The following is a 17176-nucleotide window of genomic DNA, read 5'->3' as shown; positions in this document are numbered from 1 at the left end:
CCACATTTTTGTTACGTCACCATCAAATTCAAAATGTTTATTAATTATTTTAGGATACTATCATATCGCTTAATAATTGGCAATTCTTTTGGTTTCACAACATTGGTTGACTTCAAATAAATAACTTAAAACTAAGTTTACTGCCATCGGCACAGCAGTTGTTAAAATTTATGTTTGTTTTTCATCTTTGGCTTTTATTATCAGGTAAAGTTTATTCACCTGTACCTTAAAGGATTTTGCTAGTAGTTCGTGTTAAGCGTATGTACGCAAGTTAAATACTAGAAATACCCATTTCGAGTTTAAAAGAGTTTTATGTTTATATAATGAAAAGAAATCGCTTCACATGACGTAGTTTCTCTATCAGTAGTAATAGGTAGACATAAAACATTCACCACATGTTTACCGAAAAAACAGTTATCTGCTGTTGATATGCACGATACAATCAGTTGGATGTAGAAAATAATGATGATTTCATTACCTAATATAAACACTAGTTTTTGCCTGAGGCTTTTGCCAGCATGAGTTTAGATAACGAACTTTCCATTGGAATTCCGAATTCCAAATATGATAAATCAGTTTGTTCAAGAAAGCGGACCAAATATGTAAATACACATTTTAGCATTTATAATACTTGTATTGATTACGAAATAAAATCGACAGTTTTTGATACGTAAGCGAAACAATAAAACAACTGTGGAAAACATGTGACACTGTCAACAAAATGTACCTTCTGTGGGGTAAGTCATGTTGACGTCAGTGCTAATCTCTTGGTGGTTCCTGTGGCCGTACGAGGGATACGCGGCCTCCGATGGCTTGTCCCACACGTGGGGCTGCGGGGTCATCATGTACTCCGGCGCCCCCGCGTACCCCATTAGACACAACTCCTGAGTAGACATTTTTTCGTAGCCGCACACCGGCATTTTCCAATCCAACGCGCGATGCTATACATCCACCGCTTATCGACTACTGAACCACGCGACGCGATTTGTTGATATCGTCGTTGATAACTATATACATGAGTCAACAGGTGACGGGACTCGTCCAAATAAATGTCACAACACTCCTTATCACTCTATTGCCGCGTCTCCGGCGTCTTCCAATCACAGTAAGTATTAGCCGGTAACGAGGACCGATGGCACAGTTTCCGGGTAATGTTTTCGATTTTATCACTTGTTGGCGATAGTTGTTTGTTCAGAATCACGTCGAGCTCGGGTGACGAGGAAAAGCGCACCGAGATGTGTGACGCGACCTTCCTCGCGTGCGGTGTGATTCTGACTGCGCTAGTATGTTGACCACAATGCCTGACAACATCCGTTTTAATGACAATCTGCTGAGTGCGCGTTAGGTGGTATGAATGACCCGAGCAACTCACGCTGGGTAGGTTCATCGATGGGCCTACTCTGACTCACCCTTATCGGAAGCAACGGATGTGTTGCGCCGGCGACTCATACAGCTGACCGAGCTTTTGCCATAAACTGCAAAATAATATGTAAACAAAAGTTGACGGGTGAGTAATTGGTTGTCACTTGCACCCGCTTTGTCCCTTTGTTTCTATCGTATTGTCGTCGTTATCGGAGTTGTTGTGTATTGCGTTGGCGCTACTGGACACTGCAGTACATTATCATGATATTGGATATGCAAATGAAAGCTGATAATATTGTTTTCATTGTAGCTACAATTTGGATTAACCTTTTAGCCGCCATGATGCACGGCAATAAAATGTGCCCCTAGCGCCAACACTATTATTTATGCCAAAACTTTAGAGTTGTGACACATCATTTCGATAAAACAATATGAGAATAAATAATTATATAGATTAAATATGAAATAAAACATTTTAAAGACTGAATTATAAGATTTTAAAGGCATTATAATGATTTGAATGCTAAATTAATCACCTGTGAAAAATACTTCGATACAAAATAATACATAAACAATACTATACCATAGACTAAAAATAATATAAAAATCTATTAAATATCGATTTACCCCATCCCTATGGTTGTATATATTCAACTGCGGCGCTTAATTAATGGAGAAACGGTGAAGTTGCTAGTGATTGCCAGTACCAGCTTTTCGATAAGTAATCTTATTGGAAGTTAAAATTATAGCTGTCTTTAAGTATATCTACGACTCTACGTGTATTGTAACGATTAGTTTACTAAATTGTTTTTTTATATAAAAGTTAATAATTATTTAATTTACTTAGGTAACATTGGTAAAAAGTTTTAGTTTTATTTATACTGACAATGATTGATTTCATTAGTGAAACAGCTCTAATTTTATACAAATTGATTTGTGGCAAAATGGAAAAACCTACTATTATTACTTATCGTACAATTACCCTCACTATCATCACAGATTGCTCGTTTGTGACGTCACTGGCGGTTGAATATATGCAACTACGGCGTTGGTCGGTTAAGATAATATGAGATGGGCTAGTGTTGTACACTTAGCTTGTTTTAGTAATAACCGAAAATGAACGATTTGTAAATTTACTTTGTTTTTCTTTAAAGCGCAGTTTGTAAACATACATTTTTCGGTTTTAAGTAAACAAAATATTATTTTTTTATTGATATTTCATTAATTTACAATATATCTTGCGTTAAGTATGGGAGGTATAGAAATATGGATAATCGATTGGGTACATCACTGCTGTTGGATTTATGCAACTGTGGCTGTGCATTCATACAAAATTTTTTGATGATGCGGATTGCTTTCACATGTTTCTTTATTTGAAATTTTACTCATACCTCAAGTGGTAAAAGGAAGTAGTAAGGAATAAGACAGTCTTATTTTGAACTTAACCTTAATACCATAATTTATTATTTATAATTTACTTTCTGGATGCGTTACAACTAACAACAGAAATTTTGTTGTATATATACAACTGTGGCGCTAAGGACACAAACTGAATTTGTTGAATATATACAACTGCGGCGGTTAATGGGTTAAAAAGGCGAAGTGATGCGAAATTTACTCTACGTCTATTCAATATATCTGGAATTTAATTGGAGAGTTCAACTTCAACTATTGAAGAGTGAGTCTTTAGCATTAGTTCCTTTGCAGAATTAAGAACGGATTAAGAGTGTATGCTGTTAGAAGATGTAAACGCTACGGTGTCGCTTTGCAGAACCTGCAGGCTATCTGGGGATTGGATGTCTTGGCCATGTCGCAATCTAAAGCATTACAGTAGAGGGTGCAACGGCGGATACACAAAGATAAGGGAAAGAGAGAATTCTTCTAGGAGTATATTCTACTGACTGATATGTGATATAGTATTGAACGATTCAGGTCTCATAACTCATATAAAATATATATGTAAGATACCCCGAGGTGCTATCGCGCTGGGGCACGCCGGGTCGCTCGTATCTGGCGGCTGCCTCGTCTGCCACCTCTTATACCACTCCTCCCTCCTCGCTCTTTAGATAACGATTCAAATTTAACCCATTTGAGACTATAATGTCATGTTACTAAAAATCCAATTTATTGGAAATTGGAGTGCTTATAACGAGAATCTGCTGAGGTGGGCCACTCAAGCTCAAATAATGTTTTATAACTCTTGCCTTGAAAATCCCAAATTGTAGGTATCGAGAGAAATTCCAAATTTTACCAGTTCGCATTATGAAGGATTATTATAATTTATCAACAGTATCAACCAACTCGACTTAATTTTTTTTCGGCTTAAAAATAACCTGATACAGATAAGCTTATTAGTGCTCTAAAACATATTGTTCTCATAAATGAAGTAAAAAGTTCTGTTTTTGTAGAATATTTACGAGAAAACCAAGGTTATTTAAATGAGATTATAGAAACAGACTTTTCATACAAAGAATAGGTATTATTTGTATTTTAATTTAATATTTGCAATATAATAATATTTACAAGGCACAAGACAAGGTAAGTCAATAATGACATTGATATTATCGACACTAATATGATGTTATAATATGTGAAAGAATTTTTCTTTGTTTTGCCGTTTCGACTTCTAGATCAATTTTGGTGGTAATTTATTACTGAACCAATCTTATTAATGCTGATTTTGCGTATATATATGAGAGTCTGAAGAAGGCCATAAGGTACTTTTGATCCCGGTAAAAATTGAAATTACCAGGAGTTTTGCGAAAAAACTGTATTTTTATATACTGCGGGTAAATGTTTTGGATAAATGTGACTATATTATGTATTCTTACTACAGATATATTATCAAATAGAAATTAAATCGTTATAGGTGTAACCAGCATAATAAGCATTTCATTGTCACTAGTCACTAGGTTTCTGTCAAACTCAAATACCTATTGCGGTACATAAAGCAAATGGGGAAATCACCGTACTAAGTTCTCTAAATTGGGAGTTAATATGAGTAAAATAAAATAAAAGCCAAAGGACGCTCTAATTAACTCCACCGACAAGAGTTAGCTCTTTAAATTTAAGAAGAAGGTATAAACAGTCGCTCCGGCCTGGCTGGCTTCGATCAGATAAAATCAGCAACATCATAAAAAGAATTAGTACGTATTTTCATTAAAAGCATAAGAACACATTTTTTATCTTATCCGAGCACTTCCATATCTAAATAATAACAATTACATTGTTTTTGTTACTTACCGGGGGATTTGTGATAACAAAATAAAAAAAAAATTCTCTGAAACCGTATAGGAAAATTATCGTTTTACTGTATGTGCCTAAAATAATATAAATAAATAATAAATATAAATATATACGGGACAAATTACACTGATTGAGTTAGCCTCGAAGTAAGTTCGAAACTTGTGTTACGAGATACTAACTTAACGATAGTATATTTTATAATAAATACTTATATAGATAAACATCCAAGACCCAGGCCAATCAGAAAAAGTTCTTTTTTCATCATGCCCTGACCGGGATTCGAACCCGGGACCTCCGGTGTCACAGACAAGCGTACTGCCGCTGAGCCAAAGAGGCCGTAAAATATAAATCCAATGATACCTTATCAGAATACTTAGATCCAAAATGGGCCGAAATTGAGTGGAACATTGGCGAAGACTACCAGGTTCTTTCGACGGCCTCTGTGGCGCAGCGGCAGTACGCTTATCTGTGACACCGGAGGTCCCGGGTTCGAATCCCGGCCAGGGCATGATGAGAAAAGAACTTTTTCTGATTGGCCTGGGTCTTGGATGTTTATCTATATAAGTATTTATTATAAAAATATGGTATCGTTGAGTTAGTATCTCGTAACACAAGTTTCGAACTTACTCCGAGGCTAATTCAATCAGTGTAATTTGTCCTGTATATCACTACATAGTATAAAACAAAGTCGCCCATTTTGTCTGTAGTCCCTTCGTATGCATAAAACTTTAAAACTACGCAACGGATTTTGATGCGGTTTTCACTAATAGAAAGAGTATTTTCTCCGACAGGTTTTTATATATAATTGAAATACATTGAAACTATATTAGCTGAGTTATAGCGATTTATGTCCAAGAAGTCAGAAAAAAAATCTAATTGAAGATTGCATTTGTGCGTGCGCCGCTTATACCGTTGGATACAAGTAAGAACAATGTATAGCAAAAACATTGGTCTTTATTAGTTCTACAAAAAAGTCCGCGATGACATATATCCAGCTTTTTTATTTAAGTCACAAAAACTACTTTTCTGTATTAAAAAAACATTTAATTCGTTGGGTGATGTTTAACTGGTGATATAACCAATAATACATATATCCTTATCAAAATAAGTAAGTTCATCATCACGAGCATTTAATTTAGATTATTTTTGCAGTTTACAGTGTGTTATTTAGACATATAGTTTAGGAGATATCACGATATTAGTATTGCGGCACGGTACGGGCCGGCCGCGGCGGCGGGGGCAGCGTCCCTATAAAGAGTCACAGAAACCAAAAAACATTTTAATATTTTAAACGCGGTTAAGGGAAAGAGAAGTTAGTGTGAATTGAAAATTAGTATCCAATATGTGTTGGTGCGTTGACTGTATTTGTCGAAGTAGCGGGATACACGCAAACGAAGTTGCGCGGGTCAGCTAGTATTTTATATATTTATTTATTTAAGAGGGCTTTTTTCTATCAATACTTTTGATGTAGCAACCTGGACATACGCTGGAAGATGATGAACTAGTAATGGACTTAAAAGAGGAAGCTGAAGGCCAGACAAATTGTGCCCAGGCCCTGAAACATACCTGTGGAGGGCGCAACAAGAAACACGGATAGCTGATTATGAGCTTAACCACGGTTCCGCTAGGAACGTGGATCCCAGCTTTACAACATAAAGGCTACAACTGGAAATTTAGAACTTAGTTTTAATTATAATAAATATTTATTATTATTATTAATAAAGATGTATTTCAATTAAAACTAAGTTAACAATCATCGTGCTTAATACATAAATTAAGGAGATGACAATAGTTTTACTGTCGCATACTATGAGTTACCGTATTAGTTTATTTATACCCATTCCTATAAACCTCTTGTATTATTCAGGTAGGACATGAACAGGTAGAAAATATTGCAATAAGACTTAATATCCTCATGCGGTTTCGTCAAGGAAAATCCCGCGAGGACCGGTTTCCTAAACTCGTTAAGATGAATGCTGTAGCGTGAGTAAGCACTTTTAACTTGACATAACATTAAGTATATTTGCGTAAATCTCATGGATTTTATTGCGTAGTTTTATGAAAATTAATATGAAATTCTCTATGACAATTTAAAATATGCTTTTCTCATATTAACAAATATTTTAAGAGGTGAAAATTTGCGCTAATGCAATCAGAATTTTTTTTCGCACAAGCTTATTTAGAGGTAGCAAAAACAAAATAATTTAAATCAACTTTCGCAAGGTAGGTTAAAAGTCGTTAATTTTATTGATTAATATTGCGACAGAAACAAGGTTCATTTTGGTAAGAAGGTGATGGATTGATACAGATAGTGAATTATATTGTATTGAATTATCACAATAAATAATAAACTGATAGCAAGACTTAACTTGCTATCATAAAAGTTTATTAACAACAATCAATGCCTAGACCAGAAAAATACTAAGTACCTACATGATGAAAATTTAATTAGCATGGTTTTAAATAAATATTATCGAGTCGATTTCAAGGAACGGATAAGTATGAAAATTAACGTTAACTTTTATGATTTTCATTCAAAGTCACTACCTACAGCGACAAGCAGGAAATATTATGTTTAAAACAAATATACCTACATTCAAATAATTAACAGTAATTTCAAGGCAAGCCTAACTATGACATAAGAGTTATTTTAAATTATTTTCCAAATATAAAATGTAGATTTTGTAAGTCATCAAATTAACAACAACTTAAATATTTCAGTAATTATTTGTAACTCCTGATAGTTAAAAAAATATAAGAAATAATAAAAGGATATATTACAACCCATACTGTTTTGAATTTGGTAGAAAAATTTATTATTGGTAAATAAAAATTATGTAAAACACATGTCCCTACCACACCACGTGGATGATAACGCTCTTTCAAAGCAAGGAAAATCTGTAACTTCATGTTCTCTTAAGGTTATCATGGAATATACAAATTATAGTTCTACATTAATTATAGTTCTTAACCCTATGATTGACCTTTGAAATCGACCTGAAAAAAAATTACACGTGGATCGTCGACGTAACTCAAGAAAATTGTTATTGCTTTATAAAGCCGTTATTACCTATTTTACGAGTTTTGAATACTGGTAGAGTTTTTGTTAAGTATTCATAAGTGTGCTACGTTTATGATGGTAATAGTGGTGAATCTCACGTGATATAGTTTTTGTGGTAAACGTTAACGTTATAAAAAGGTTTAATAAGCTACCGGTAGCGGACAACTTATCTACTAAGTACATAGCTCAACTAATATTATAAATGCGAAAATAAGTTTGTAACCTCTTCACGCGTTATCCACTAAACCAATCCACTTGAAGTTAAAATTTTCTATTCTATATAGAATTATATCGGAAAAAATTAAGGATTCGATAACGAACATTTAAGAGACGAATTTGATTATGCGTGAGCATTATAGTGCAGCTTACGATAAGGGTGTCAGAAGAATAAGGACGCTGGTATAAAAGGGCTTCTGATTTAAATTAGTTTTGTTCTATATATCATGCCCCTGTGGACGCTTCGGGACTTGTAAACGTAGGTAATCTGACATATGGCAAAGATTGAAATAAAAATGTTATGCTTCAAAAGCTTATTCTCGACTGGATTATTAGTGGGTAAATCGCCAAGCTCAATTCACATAACAACTTGAAAAATGACAAGTTCCTCGTAATTTGATGTCGAGAGGTGAGGGAATGACGTCAGTCGCGTACGGATAACTTGCTCATATAAATTAACGTATGGTGGCCGTGACGTCTTCTTAGCCTAGACCTTGACTCTGCGTTGGCTCACGGAATACGCGCTGGTGTCTACTCCATAAAGTTAATGCTCTATTTTGGACGTTAATTAAACCATAGCGCACAAGTTATGTTCGAGTGTTGGGTCAATTTGGGTGTTACAAATAACAACATTCAAAAGCCCATTAAAGACATAAAATATAGCGTCGCCGTCAAATATCACGTGAATATAATAAAATTTTGAACATCATTAAATTAAATTCCTAACTAGGAGGGCAGCGCCAGGAAAGGATTATAACTCGTATTTCCACACAATAACCAATCAGCCACGATAGGCTTGGCTTGTAAATAAATATAATTTATAAATGTTTGAATATCTTTTTTTTCTCTACGTGCGTCATTCGACGTTCACATATCATTATAATCCTAATTTGGTAGACGATAAGAAATGAAAAATAAAGCACATATTTATCTACTAATGCGTATATATAAATAGTTATGAGTTTTGCTTAAAATTATTTATTTATTAATAGGCAACTGGAGAAACAGAAGAACTTGATGAGTCAAACCATTTTTCACACATTTTCATTTTTATACTAAAGGTTATTACGATAAGTACAAAGATTTCAACACCGGCTGAATTTCATTAAATATACATTTGTTACAGTGTTAACTAATAAAATGTAACTGAACCGTTAAGACTTTCCTTATTGGATGATACTAGTGTTAATCCTATTCTTAATCTTAAGCAAGAACTAATCACTTTTTCATTTTATATCACGATAACACAACTGTTATCAATCGGTAACAGAATTGCTAATTGCCAACAAAAAATATTAAAAGAGGTTACCTTTACCGCTGAAAAGAAAATTAAATAGATGTTGTGAGATGTACAATATATTTCACTCTAAGTTGATGATACTTCAAAAGTGCAAGATTGCGCGTGCGCAGCCGCTCTTTAAAGAGAAGCTGATGGCAGTAATGATATCTTAGTAGAAGTTGTGAATACTCTTGCCGAATTTTATTAACATTTTATGACGTAGTTTAAATAACTGTTGAATTGCTGATTAGCGAAAGAACACCTGACCACAGACAAGTCAAGTACTGTTATGGTTTCCACATGTTGAACTTTGATCGTATCGTCTGTCTGACACCCAAGCGTCAAAATAGAATTTTTATTTCATCATTGGTAATTTTGTTTTCAGAAATCAATTCAATTTTATGATAAAGGCAGTCAGTATTCAAAAGGCAGTCAAGACAGAACTGATGCTCTAAACAAATTAGTGGTGTGCTGAAAGTAGTCTCGGGGTCTTTTCTACTAGTCGACACAAAATATCCCGATGATGTCACGTGTTTGGCGCACGATCGTACAAAACAGAAAAACACTAGCGCAATTATAAATATTTTGCGGTTTTAAAATATCGCAATGGTTACGTCAATACCCATACCTATTACCTAAACCGGTAAATTATAACTTGGTCATGAAATGAACTTTGAACTACGATAAACATCTTCTTTCAGATCGGCTGTCGCCAAGGGACTCTGGGCTGTTAGTCGACATAATTTTTCCCTCGGGAGTAATTATGGACATGCGGCCCTGCGGACCTTCGGAGTGCGTTAGAAGTTAAGTATATAAAAACAGAAAGGTTCCTACTAAATCGACGATTTATAAAAAACCCAATCGGTCCCAATTGTCACCCAATAGGTCGATGTCAAAAAATTATGACGTCGGATCGGACCGTTCAAATCTGCTTATGACTCGTCGCTGACGAACTAAAAAAAAAATATTTTACGTGCACATATTTTCCAATTCAGTTCCTACGAATGTAATATAAATAACATTATTATGTTCAATTATAACGAGAAGTAGTCTCAATACATTTGAACTTATTAGGTCATCGAGACTCATTCGAATAAAGTCCAATGTGTTCGCTGATAATATGTCAATCACAGCGGACTTTGACCTAAAAGAACGATCGGGGTTAGAAGCCAAGTAAATCAACCATTTTGTGATAATTACCAAATAAAAAAGTGCAAAAACACCTAGAATCAATATCACATTACTGGAACGATAACATAATGTAGGTATTTTTATAAGATATTTAAATAATAAGATAATAAATAACCTATCAGGTTTAGTACATATTAGCAGGTCAAGAACATTATCAAAATATTAAATATTTTGCAATACATATAATATGTTGACGTAACCAAAAACCCCGTCACCGCAATCGTCAAAAATTACGTATAGGTCCAAAGTCCATTCTACATATATATACGATTTATTCTGCAACTCTATAGAAATTATCGGTCTCGAATTGGACTTTGTACAGATGAGAAACTGTTGATAAGCGTAGAGAATACTAACTCTAGTGACTGGTAAAAAGGTCGATATTATGATGTGAGTGAATGGGAGGAAAAATGTTATCTAATATTTGTTGACGAGGGCAATTTGCAGAGGTGTTATGAGAATGTTATTTATGAGTTGCGTGAAGATGATGATGAAGCAACAATTTTTCAGATTTTAGGTGGATTTGTAGGAAGGTCTGAAAAAGAATTTTATGTTTATTATGTTTTATTGAAGGTTCGCAAGCGACAGGGTCGATAAATAACTAACTAATGAAAGTATTAGCGTATATTACAGACTGAAAATATATGGTAAGAGAAAATAAAAGCAACATACAAAACGAAATGAAGTCCCGCCGGCACTTATTTTAAGGAAAAAAATATAAATGGAAGAAAACCGCAATAATAAGTACCTATACGAATTCGAAGGGATCCAGAATAGAAGGGATCGTGCTGGGACGAAGAAGAAGAAGACGACAACTGAAAGAAAAGATAAAATAAACGTCGTAGTCTTGATTAAGAAACCAGTCTGTCCGAGTAGGCTAGACCTGGGTCGGATGAAAGCAGAAATCGGCAGTAAGCTGTATGGGCCCTTAGTCGCTACAAAGCTGCAGAATCAGTAAACAAGATAGCAATTGATTATATTTAAGTTGGAAAAAGCCCTTATTGATAAAATATTAAGCAAGAAGAAACAACGAAGGCACAATCCATTATTTATCGTTCTTGCAACTTCAATCACTGATATAATTTGCGGATTAATTCTCTATCAGAAAGGTCTTATCAACTATAAAATCGCCTTAAGAAGCCCCTGGTTGGATATAAATATATATGATATCAGCATTTGATAGGATGTCCTGTAAAATGACAAATAAAACGTAATAATATATGCGTACATATATAATTACGCATTTTTCCTGAATGAGATGCTTGTATTCGCTAAAGGGCTAAAGGCAGAAATATTTGATAAATTAATGCGTTTGACTGCCAGACTTGGAACGAGTGCAAAAATACCCCAAAATGACAATCAATATCACAGTCGAAATAATAGTCAACCGAATGTTAAAAGTTTTCATGCAGATCCTTATAATTTTAAAAATACTCGTAGATATTCAGTTTAATCCTTTTTTTAAATAAAATATATTTATATTTTCATAAATATCTTAAGTTTTACCAATGACAGAGATCAGTATGCAGAGATCGTGGCAAGTGGAAAGAGGTAGTCTCTGCCTACCCCTCCGGGAAAGAGGCGTGATTTTATGTATGTATGTATGTTTACCAATGACCACTGAAGTCGACGATGACACATCAAGTTAAAAGCAAAGTCATCCTGACTCCAGTATTTCATGCTACAATTATGACATGATTGGCATAACAACGCTATTAAAACAGTGTTTTCTCAGTAATCGATAAATTAATCATGGATGTAGTTGTAATTGACGCTGCATGAGTTTGCATCCTTTTATCGGTGCTATTTTATTAATTCAACAGATGAGCTATATTCTTGTTTTCTAAGAAAAGAAAAACATCGTGAATATCTTTTTATATATTAAAATAAAAATCCAAAAAAAGAAACATTTGTCATATTTACTTAGTACACATTTGACGTGCATTAAGTTTAAATTAAGAAAGAAGTTTAAATAATTAAATTATACCTACTTCACTTTTACTCATGTTTCTCTTTCAATTTTGAAAAAGAAACATGAGTAAAAGTGAATGTCCATAAAGCTGTAGGCATCTTACTTTAACCCTGTCTTCCTTATGTAAATTAACGAATTACTAATACCTACCAATAAACTAATAAGTATGTCCGAGTGCGTTTAATAATTACATAATTATTTCCGCGTCGACTTTTGGTACAACCACTACCAGAAGTGTGAAAACCCTGACATATTAACTTCCACGATGACGTACAGGAACCAGTTCTGATACTGGTTTTAATTTTACGTAAATTGGATATGTAAAGTGAATGGCTTGGAAATCTTTCTCCAAAAATTCGAACCAATGAAGTAAAAATTTCGGATAATTCCAAAAGTATTTCTGCGTATCTAATAAGTCTCTAGTAAATTAGGTTTACTTGCAAACTTGACTAAAATAAAAGTATGAGGACTGATGTTGAGTCAAAACCTAAGTGAAATTTTTCGTTCCTCTTTAGTGATTGCACATCAGAATCTGTAACCATGGTAGGTATATATAACATACGAGTAGTTCAGGCTCCTCTTCAAGGTTGCAGATGTGAGGTGAGTTCCTTAGTGTGTGTTTTGTCTCCAGAGAAGCAATCAGCCCCCATAGCATTGCGCGCGCTTTGTCATATTTATCGCGGGAAAAATTATCGCTGTCCCCTTTAACGTCATAATAAAAAGCGAAACAGCGTCTGTATGGGGGCTGCACAGATGACAAGATGATGGTGAATTCAAGAAACTACAATATAACTAAGCTAATATAGTTTGATTTATTGAAATAAATAAGTACTTTTGAGTTGACCCTTAGAAAGCGAATGTTTATAAGATAGGTATTAAAATAAAAAAAGAGGATTTTTATACCAGGTTTGTGATATTTATAAATTTATATACTTGGCAGCTTCCGCGCGACACACCCATTTCTGTGGGAGAGGCAGACGCCCCTCCACTTTCCACGTGTCTTTTACCAATGTAGTTCGTTTATTTTTATCATTCTACCTATTCACTTTGGCGTAAGATAAAATGTAAACAAAATCGTGCTTTCGATGTTTTTTTAAAATAAATAGGCAGCATAAATGATTACTTTCTTATTTAGTCGGTTGCCAGGTCCAAATATGCTTCTCAAGTTCAACAGTATCTATCTAAAATAAAATATTCATAAAAAATAAAAATGACGTATTTTGATAGGTTTAGAACGTCTCCACGTATGTATATATATTACTATAGGGCAAAAGCACTGAACTATCAAGAAGTGCATTAAAAAATCCCAAAACAATTATTGGATCCCAGAATTTGTCATACTCGTATATTTTCATTCTATAATCACCACCAATATTGTTGTCAGCAGACTACGAGCTCTGAAGCTAACATCTTCAACCGAAATAGAAAAAAAGCTTTATAGAGGAAGAGATAGAGATAAATTCCCATCACATTTTCTAGTCACTACCCACTGTCTATCAAGTGGGTCTATAGGTGAATCGATTTTGCACACTCTAGTTTCAATCAAAACTGTTTTACAAAGTTATTATGTCTTACTTTCTGGTTAAATTCCAGTATTGAATTCTTATATATCTTATTGTCAATGACACGGCTAACGCGGATGAGGAAAATTTAAGACGTTTAAAAATATTCTAATTTCAAGGAGAAATAATATTGCATAAGAAACCAATGGCTTTCCCGTTTATTATTAGTTACAAAATAATCTATTTCTGAGCAACTCTACAGTTAATATTAAGGATAGAGATGTATTTAGTCTGCAATGGTTGATTGTTTGAAGATTACAGCGATATTTATAAAATAAAAAGTAGGTGTAATAATACCTATCTTCTACTAATATAAAATCAGATGTTCATTTACACACATATCAATGCACAGCCCAAACGGCTAGGATTAGAAATTTGATATATGAGTTCCTTATGTGGTCTTGGCGTGCACTAAGAGAAAGTATACCGGCATTTCCGCGGGAACGGAAATTAAAGGGATTTTATTGGACAAGGGGCTCCCTTGTGCAAGCAGGCTCTAGTAAAACATAAGAATCTGTACATTTTAGTATAACAATCGTATTTTTTTTAATCACTCCTACAATGGTGATATCCACAGGAAGAGATGGAGAGGCCCTAATCTACTTTGCCGGAAACCACATGGGTAAGTAGTTCCAGAAAGCAACAAAAAATTTTTCCTCTCTATAATCTTATCACGTACACTTGTATCCGTCAAAATTATTACCTAGTTATTGTTTATAATAATACGTTTTATGTTGCCAACTCAGTCTAAACATACAAATAAGGGTCTTGATACTGGATTGGAAATTTTTGTAATAATATAGTAGTGTTATCAACGTTTGTTTGGGTGTCTCACCACATTAAGATAAGATGTATGAAAAATATGTGCGCCAGAAATTTGTGAAGATATAAAATTATAGGTAAATACGAAACCGGATGTAGCTAATCAATATATCACGCGATATCTGATGAGTGTAGAACTATTCGCTGATATTTTTCACGAGTCTAGGTATAGGTATACTATAAAATATAGCAAAAATAAAATGTTGCGGACAACGGACAAAGAAGTTGTTTTAATTCAGCTGGGATAAGTTACCTACAGACAGAAGTATACAGGATATCTGGTAAGTCGCGTTACATATTTGATAACTTTATAAAATATAAAATCAACGAAATATATGTAAAAATAATCAAAATAGTCCACAAAGTCTCAAAATGTTTGGACACTTCGCGCACTCTACGCGCATCCAGCGCGTCGACTGGTGCCGTCAGTGCAGCACTGTCGACTTGTCGTTTAAATTCGAGCCGTCCGCGTGGATTCCCACACCTTTTGTTTTTGTAATATATAGCTAAAATTGTAACCCCCTTTTTTAATATTATTTGGAACGAGGATCACATACTGAACTTTCAATATCTAATGCGATTTACCCGACACCCTGTATAACTTCTATCAAAGTCTATAAGAGGAATCTGATTGACATATAAACGCATAGCCCATACCACAGGTAGAAATTCAAAAAACATTTAGGTTTCTTATTGGTCTAGAAATGTAATATGAGAGCATTTTCCGACATTATGACCGCAAAGGAATTTATTACGATTTTTAATACACATTCTTTCTGGACTTTTCCGATATAGAGAATTGTGGAAAAATATTTCCCTTTAAGAACATATGTAAGCACACAACAAATAAATAGGCTGGCTCAATTGCTCTAGTGGCGACTAGAACACAATTGAAACTAATTGTGTCCTACCATGCGACTTGCACAACATAATACAAAAATGTGGCCAAGGGATATTATTATTTATCGATATAAAGCAAAGCTCTCTTTATCTCTCTCTTCTTGTAGTAAAGTATTTTCTGTTTGACTGCATTCTCAAATGCAGTGGCGGATTCTAACTCCCCCAATAATAAAAATCATAGATACGCCTCTCTTGTGAGTTGGCTTCAATGCTTGGGTCCGCCATGATATTTAACATGTGAAATTGTATGCACACATCAAGGAAAGATGTTATGTTTAGGCTAGGGTTATGTTTAACTATATATTTCTTTGGGCTCAATTCTCATGCCAGTCATTTTCTTTCACTCTCATCATATAACCAACCAATTTAATATTGTATTCCCAACTATTGGCTTTAAAATTTAGTCACTGACAATGATGTCAGTGACTAAATTTTAAAGCCAATAGTAATAAAAAAAATCTGATAATGTATGAACATTATCAGATTTTTTAAGGCACTACTTGATAATATTCTTATTTCCAGTTGCCTCTTTTAAATAACTAATGATTCTGTTTTTACATTGTTCAATATGTACATTAAATCTCGTCTCTTTTCAGAGGGGTAGGCAGCGACTACATCTTTCCACTTGCCATAATCCCTGTATACTTTTTTTGCTTCACCGGCATTCATAAAATTAAAAATTTAAATTCAAAACTTTCATTTCAATATCACTTAATAATTGTCATATCCTTGGGTTCACAACATTAGTTGACTTGAAATAAATTACTTAAAACTATTTTTACTGACACTTCTTAAGCGTCAGTGCAGAAGAAGCAGTAACAAACTGCACTGCAGCATTTTCTTCAATAACGGCAACTTCACAATTATCCAAACTTGGAAAAGAAATGTGGATGAAAGAATACATTGTTATGTATGATTAATAAATTTATATGAAACAAAATATAATATATAATTTTATATGGAATGGCAATTTTAATAAAATAATGCACAGAGGGTACTGAATAATTTTGACATAAGTCACACAATTTACTAAATAAATATTTTTTTTAAACATTTAAAAAAACAATGTTTAAAAATTTTAATATTTTTTTTTTTTTCTGTTTATATGGGTATGAATATACTTGATAATATTATTTTACCAATTTAATGAAAAGAAACAAATATTTCAAAATGTAAGAAGTTTATAATAGGACCACTCTCATCTCTTTCCCAATATGTCAGAGAAGGCGACAAAGGGAATGGCTAATAAATTTGAGATTCTTCTTGTAGGCTAGCAACCTATCACTATTTGAATATCAATTCCACAATTAAAGACAGTTGGCTCTGTGTACCCCATAAGGGATAAAGACATTGTAATATATGTGTAAAAGTGTCAGAAAAACCTAATATTAAATCAATACTTATAAAAGATACCAATATCCATTATAATAAATAAATACGAAGCAAATTACACAGATTGAGTAAACCTCAAAGTAAGTTTGAATAATAATTAATATATTTTTAATAATGAGAAATGGCTTATACTTTAAGGAAGAATGCTGTCATCAAAACTACCAGCATCTATA

At 33.7% G+C, this 17176-nt stretch overlaps 1 protein-coding gene across 4 annotated transcripts in view; it reads right to left on the bottom strand.

The window, feature by feature from the left end:
• Window positions 1-17176, bottom strand: part of LOC106132686 (transcription factor HNF-4 homolog) — a 43065-nt gene that overhangs the window by 14597 nt on the left and 11292 nt on the right. Inside the window, exon 1 of one of the 4 annotated variants that reach the window (XM_060949670.1) lies at window positions 1410-1549. The exons of 2 other annotated variants lie outside the window; for them this stretch is intronic. In XM_060949670.1, coding sequence (XP_060805653.1) covers window positions 1410-1449 — 40 coding nt within the window. In that variant the 5' untranslated portion in view covers window positions 1450-1549. Of the gene's footprint in view, window positions 1-727; window positions 1292-1409; window positions 1550-17176 lie in introns of those variants that run through there. One more of the 4 variants, XM_060949668.1, reaches the window with a different exon arrangement.

Source organism: Amyelois transitella, chromosome 19, assembly GCF_032362555.1.
Source record: "Amyelois transitella isolate CPQ chromosome 19, ilAmyTran1.1, whole genome shotgun sequence".
Classification (NCBI taxonomy): Eukaryota; Metazoa; Arthropoda; class Insecta; order Lepidoptera; family Pyralidae; genus Amyelois; species Amyelois transitella.
The sequence above is the reverse complement of the archived record's forward strand: the minus strand, read 5'-3'. Positions and strand labels throughout refer to the sequence as shown.